The sequence below is a fragment of the Nerophis ophidion genome, linkage group LG26 (genome assembly GCF_033978795.1).
Source record: "Nerophis ophidion isolate RoL-2023_Sa linkage group LG26, RoL_Noph_v1.0, whole genome shotgun sequence".
Lineage (NCBI taxonomy): Eukaryota > Metazoa > Chordata > Actinopteri > Syngnathiformes > Syngnathidae > Nerophis > Nerophis ophidion.
Genome location: NC_084636.1, coordinates 18,167,879 through 18,175,101, shown reverse-complemented (window position 1 = coordinate 18,175,101; position 7,223 = coordinate 18,167,879). Strand labels below are relative to the sequence as shown.

The 7,223-nt window shown below is 40.1% G+C and overlaps 1 protein-coding gene across 2 annotated transcripts in view; it reads left to right on the top strand.

The window, feature by feature from the left end:
• qsox1 (quiescin Q6 sulfhydryl oxidase 1) overlaps window positions 1-6,879 on the top strand; it is a 74,451-nt gene extending 67,572 nt beyond the window's left edge. For both annotated transcript variants that reach the window (XM_061888892.1, XM_061888893.1), the window contains one exon: window positions 5,472-6,879. In XM_061888892.1, coding sequence (XP_061744876.1) covers window positions 5,472-6,241 — 770 coding nt within the window. In that variant the 3' untranslated portion in view covers window positions 6,242-6,879. The remainder of the gene's footprint in view (window positions 1-5,471) is intronic.
• Window positions 6,880-7,223: the final 344 nt, after the last annotated feature.

Below are 7,223 nucleotides of genomic sequence, written 5' to 3'. Positions count from 1 at the left end.
TCGACTGGTAAATTGAGAGCTTCGCCTTCCGGCTCAGCCCCTTCTTCACCAGCCGTTTGCACCCGTGATCTTGTCCTTTCGGTTATAACCCAAAGCTCATGACCATAGGTGAGGATGGGAACGTAGATCGACTGGTAAATTGAGAGCTTTGCCTTCCGGCTCAGCTCCTTCTTCACCACAACGGATCGATACAGCGTCCATAGCGGTGTGACCAAATATAAGTTTTCTCTCACTTTTGCAGAACAAGGAAAAGCTATTTAGCACAAAACATGGTTTATGTTTCTACATTAATTTGACCACCATTATTTGACTATAGCACGCTGTCATGTTAATTGTAGGTTTATGGAATATCAAAATGAAAATCTAGAACATTACATTAAACAAATTATTGTGTAAATAATTATCGCTTATCAAAACATTACTTGGCACTTGGTGGAAAAAACCTTTGTTAGGGTCTTACTTGGGGCGGTATAGCTCGGTTGGTAGAGCGGCCGTGCCAGCAACTTGAGGGTTCCAGGTTCGATCCTCGCTTCAGCCATCCTAGTCACTGCCGTTGTGTCCTTGGGCAAGACGCTTTACCCACCTGCTCCCAGTGCCACCAACACTGGTTGAAATGTAACTTAGAAATTGGGTTTCACTATATAAAGAGCTTTGATTCACTTGAGAAAAGCACTATATAAATATAATTCACCTCACTTCACTTCCCTTCTTACGGAATCTGTATTTTTTTACCCCAATGTCGTTTTTTTACCTTTAAATGTTTTGGAATTTTGTTTTTTTACCATTAACACGCATTTTTGAGTCAATAAATGTCAGTTAGTTAAATTCACACATATTTAAATTAATTGATACAATTGGACAATTTTGCGTACCGCATTTTTCGGACTATAAGGTGCACTTAAAATCCTTTCATTTTCTCAAAAATCGACAGTGCGCCTTAAAACCCGGTGCGCCTAATGTACGGCAAAATTCTGGTTGTGCTTACAGCAATTTTATTTGGTAAATGGTGTAATGCTAAGTGTGACTAGTAGATGGCAGTCACACATAAGAGATACGTGTAAACTGCAAGATGAGGGCAGTAAACAACACCAAATCTTTAAATGTTCCATTGAGAATATAGAACATTACACACAGCACTCACAAATCTGTCAAAATGTTTTTATTATGACTTCGGTAAGCTATGAAGCAACACCGCTTGATGGATTGTCGGCATTAAACATACAAGTGTTATTATGGTGTGTGTATAAGGTCCGCAAAGTGGCACCTATTAGCAGACATATTACCTGGCGTTTTGTTTCGCAATACTAGGCAAAACCAACTTTTCTTACCTTCTGGTACCTGCTGATGAGTATTTGGGATCTGTGTAAGTCCTAAAAATGTGCACGCATCCGCCATCGTAGTCCGTGCGGACACCGTAGTCATTCGCTTCTTCTTTTTCTCTACCTTCTTATGTGGCATTCATCTTCCGCTGTTGCCATTTCTGATATAAAGTAGAGTAAAGTTTTTACTTATATCGGTCAGTAGACTAGCTATGAAAGCGCTAAAAACTGTAGTGGGTTTACATATTTCACCCACGGAACTTTAGTTATTAGTGGGTTCCGGTCAGACGTTTTTTCACGGGACACATTTCCAACGTTGATGTTGCACTAGTGAGCCATGGATGAGGAGATGCTGCTCCGTTATTGAGTTAAGTCTGAATGTCATTAAAACACTTAGCTCCATCTTTTGACACTTCTTCGACTCCCGTCCTTGCACGCTACACCGCTACAACAAAAATGACAGGGAGAAGATGCTGTCAAAGGTGAGCCACGTCGGTAAGACCGCCCACAAAATGGCGCATCCTGAAGAGACGCTCAGAAAGCGACTCGAAGATGATCTGTAAAATATAATCTATGCAACATTTTGACCAAATGACCAACATTACATGTTATGTAGACCACAAGAAAGTGTTTTACATTTAGAAAGAAATTTTGATACGACCCTTTTAATTCGCCCTATAATCCGGTGCGCCTTTTGTATGAAAACAGATCTGAATAGACCCGCCCATCGGCAGTGCGCTTTTTACTCCGGTGCGCCTTAAGTCCGAAAAATACGTTACGTTTCAAATTTAAGGGCTGGTTATAATATTGTAGTATTTGAAACTGTCATGTTATCATGAACTTACCAATGAAGATGTCTAAAATGCTACAATCCTCGGCATTAGTGGTAGCAGCTAACAGGCTAGCATTAGCACTGTGTTTTTTACCTGGCTTTTGGACAACAAGTAGTCATCAAATTATTATAAGACCTGACACCGGAAGACCTCTGTATTTTGGAGAAAGAAATTAGTTTAGTAGTTTATTCGCACAATTGTTTGAGGTGGCTGATTCAAGGTCTTAGAGGCACGCAGATAGCTGGCCCAAGAAAAGTGCTGGGGTGAGCTAAAAGTTTTGTTTTGGGATGTGCACTCGTTCCCATAAGCATTCGTTCCATGATGACTGTATTTCAGTCACATTACGCTCATTTCTGCCACATTTTTTGTGCCAATTCCGTGATTCCGTCCGCAATCCTGTTAATACGGACATCATTGACCATCATTGTCATGCTAGAAAACCCATCCAGGATCAAGGACAACATTGGATTACAAAAATTGATTATGAATGGGAAACTAATCCTTCAATTATTTGTTTTTGTTCAAAAAATACAAAATTACTAGAATAAAATGAATAACCTCAATTTGTTTTTTCAAGATGTCATTATAATTTAGTTTAAAGTTTACCTCGTATGTCCTGTCTAGGAATCGAACCGTGCAGCTGTCACATATACTGCAATATTGTACATGGTAATAATTATATATAGGCGCCAGCGCCCCCCGCGACCCCGAAAGGGAATAAGCGGTAGAAAATGGATGGATGGATGGATATATTATATAGACATAATATATTTTAATATATCAGTACATATAATATACTGTACATATATTATGTATATATTACGTATATATGTTATATTTTATATCGCTATATTTAGTCTATTTATACCTGCATTGTCCTTTCCATCCTTACACTTTCCATCATTGTAACTGAGCTTCTGTGTGGAACAGTTCCCATTATGGATCATTAAAGTTTGTCTTAGTCTATGTCGGCTGGAACAAAAGACGAGTAGTCAAGCCATTGCGCTACCGGGAATCACAAACACTCCAGCTGCAATCAGAATCAATTTACGTTATTATTACTTTAACACGTCCAGCACACTATTACCTTCGAGTGGAAGACTTGACTCCTTTTGTTTGGATTTTTTGTTTTTCTTACTTGTTCATGATTCCTATTGCTGTGTGGAGGCCGGCTAGCTCTCATGTTGCTGATTGGTCAGGTGCTTCTTGCTGTCAATCATTGTCACGTTGGCAAGAGGGGCAGCCGAGGAATCCAACCAATGAGGTTGTGGGCAGTTTAGTGTCCATTTTCCGCCTGGCGCTAGTGTTTGACTTGTCTCCATTCAATAGCGTAACATTGAAAATTCCAGGGGACAAAAACTGCTGTTAAAGTTAAAGTACCAATGATAATCACACAAACACACTAGGTGTTGTGAAATTTGTCCTCTGCATTTAACACATCCCCTTGTTCACCCCATGGAGGGTGAAGGGAGCAGTAAGCTTCTACTGTAAAGCTGAATCAAACTGAACTGGGAATGTAGCTCTACTAGCTTGTAATATATGATGTACAGTACATATATTCTACTGAGGTGGTTCTTAACCTTGTTGGAGGTCCCGAACCCTGTTAGTTTCATATGCACATTCACCGAACCCATCTTAGTGAAAAATAAAATGTTTTTTTTTTTTCAAATTCAAGACAAAGTTATGTGTTTTTGGTAACACTTTAGTATGGAGAACATATTCTAAGTAACAAAGACTTAATTTAGAGGTTTTTGGACACTAGGGGAACATATTCTAAGTAACAAATACACTGAAAAAAGTGACTTTTTGGTGCTGTAAACTCTATTAGAGTAACTGTCATAATTTATACCTAATATTTTTAACATTCAGTAAGAACTACAGTTTCCCAAGTAAAATTAAACATTTTATTAACGTAGTACATGAATTATGGGGGAAGAATAAGTTTTACTTATGTTTCCTCACACTATTTAAGTGTTTAATAGTTGTACGTACATAAACCTAAAAATATTACATAAACTTTACTCTGAAAATCTAGTGTTTTGAAACGCATGCACGATGACGCATGCGTACAGCACAACAGGCTGTGGCCGAATGACTCTGCTCCGGCCGTTAGGATCACTTCACAGAGCACTGCAAGGTGGCATTATGGGTAATTCTTATCTTGTGTTTATAATGTGTTACAGAGTGGATGTTTATCAGAAATGTATTTGGTGTGGGTTCACAGAGTGTGGCGCATATTCGTAAGAATTTTAAAGTTGTTTATATCACAACCGTCAGTGTAAAAGGTATGGCTGTTGAATAAGTATGCATTGCAATCTCGTATTAGAAACAGCGAGATGCATGCGTGCTTCAGTCACGTAGACAGAATGGTGTTAAAGAGGGCGTCCTGAAGAACAGAGGTCCCCAACCGCCGTGCTGCGGCCGCAGAGTAATTTTCTGTTAAAGTCCTATCAATTACACTCAATTTTATTCTGCATGCCATTGATAAGCGCAGGAGTGAGAAGAGGTTTAAAAATAATTAGCGCTCCGGCGGCTATTCAAGGAAATATGGTATATATAATGTACTTAAAATTTTGAGTAAAATGATGTTCCTGCCGATGAAAAACAAGTAGACTTTACTTAATTCGTTTAAATAAATATAACTTCAAACTTGGATGTAATTAAGTAACTGTTACTTAATATCTTCACAACTGTTATGTTATATGGTAAGTAGAATTTACTTGATACTGGCAAGTGAGTTACTTGATGTTGCAGCATTAAATTTTACTTAAATCATTTGCGTGCAAATACTTACAATCATTTTTTTAAGTAAATCTTATGAGTTATTTATTTCAGTGTACTTATTTTTGAGTTATTTGGTTAGGGTTAGGGTTAGAGGGTTTGGGTTATAATGAGGCCATGCCGAAAAAGGCATTAATAAGTACTTAATAATGACTAGTTAAGAGCCAATATGTTACTAATTTGCACGTTACTAAGCAACTAATTAATGGTGAATATGTCCCCCATACTAAAGTGTTACCATGTTTTATTACTGGTGCACAAAATGAACCGTGCATGAACATCCCCTTGTTCAAATAACAAAACCGACACTAAACACACACTAGACTACAACAAATTACATACCTGCAAATCAGTGTGACTTCTGCTGTTGCTGTATCCGTAATACGCCGATAGGGAAAAGTTTTTATTGAGACGATGAGTCGGGTGTGTTTTGACATCTGCCGAACCCCTAGGGTTCGATCGAACCCAGGTTAAGAACCACTGTTCTACTGTTTACGAAATACAAAATTCTGTGATATTTTCTTTTCTGCCCTATCAGACTACCTGGAAGATGAAAGCGTAGTTCTGGCCAAACAGAAGGAAAAACGTGTCAGCCTGCAGCAACTTTTAGAGGCTCAGAAGCGTGCTGACCGGAAAGCCAGGGACGCCATCGCCGCTCGGACTCTTCCTCCTCCAACACGAGCTGCCTTGCAAGAGGAGGAGGAGGAGGAAGAAGAAGACAATGAAGAGGAGGAAGGTGTGGATGGAGGAATGCAGAAGGAAGGTAAGATCCTGCAGCCGACAACCTGGGCCCGAGTAGAACCAAAGCTCGGTCCAGATGGGCGTCATAACCACAGGAAGCCGAGCATCGTGGGGATGAAGATGCGGGACCTGCAGGATGACATCGTGGACCTGGACCTGTTTGTCAATCAACACTATAAAGCCAAAGGCAAGCAGGTGGCCACCTCCAGTCGCATCAAACAGCGCACCCTGCAGAGGAACCAGGAAGAACAAGACTTCGGACCGGTATTTGGGCTCGGCATGGAATTGGACGGCGGGCTCGGCATGATGGGCCTGCAGCCCTTGGAGCCAGACTTCGCTCCCAACATGAGGATGCACATGCAAAAGCGAGAACTGACGGGACGACGCGAGGAGGCCGATCCGGGCCAGAGAGGCCACTGGTTGTCCACGCTGAACATGGGTTTCTCCAGAGTGGACATCAGCCTGTGCGTCATCCTCTACTTCCTGTCCTCCATGTGTCTCCTGGCCATGTACCTCTTCTTCAAGACACGTCTCAGACTGAGGCGAGCCAAAGTGTCACTGCCCTGATCCAAGGTGTGTTCTGGTTAGCGTTAAAGGGGATGTGTCGGGATTAGCTCGGCCCACTTAATTGCTTCCTATACTCGAGTTCTCGCTGGTCACCTGCTGGTCTGGTTCTGCTGCTCAGGTCAGTTGTGGTACACTGGTTGTAGAGCTTGTAACCCCACTGAAGCAAATGGATGTTTATTTTAGAAGGTGGACCTGATGAAGGGTAATTCACTTTTCATAACTTTTGACATTACATGAAGGACGTTTTTTTTAACACATTTGCTGTGAATCAAACTACTAGAAATTCTCTACTGTGATTTCCATGAAGAACTTTGACTTTTTTTTTTTTTTTTAAGTTTTGCAACAGTTTAACAGGTTTATAATATGAAGTCATGAAACCAATAAAAGTGGGCTATTTTTGTTACAGCTCATGTTGTGGAGCTGATTGGTTGTACTGTACCTAAAGTGGCGAGGTGTGTGTAAATATTTCAAAACTACCCAGAAAAGTGATTCCTAACCATTCAAATTAATCGTGACTTGTGTTGATTATTTGAAGATTATATTTTTTTTATGATCCACTGATGCTGTGAGACGATGACGTCATCCTGCTGAGACGTAAAGATGGCTGCAGATTTTTAATAAACTCGCATGGCAGTTTATATGTTCTTCAGGACTGGATTTAGTTTGCTGTCACCTTGTCCACATTGCTTGAATTATATATATACAGTACAGGCCAAAAGTTTGGACACACCTTCTGATTTTATGTGTTTTCTTTATTTTAATGACTATTTAGAATGTAGATTAAAAAAAAAAAAGGGTGAAATAACTGAAAAAAAATGTTTTATCCTGGTTCCTTTGCTCTGATTATTGCTTTGCACACTCTTGGCATTCTCTCGGTGAGCTTCAAGCACGCCTGTGAAATGAAAACCATTTTAGGTGACTATCTCTTGAAGCTCATTGAGAGAATGCCAAGAGTGTGCAACAAAGTAATCAGAGCAAAGGC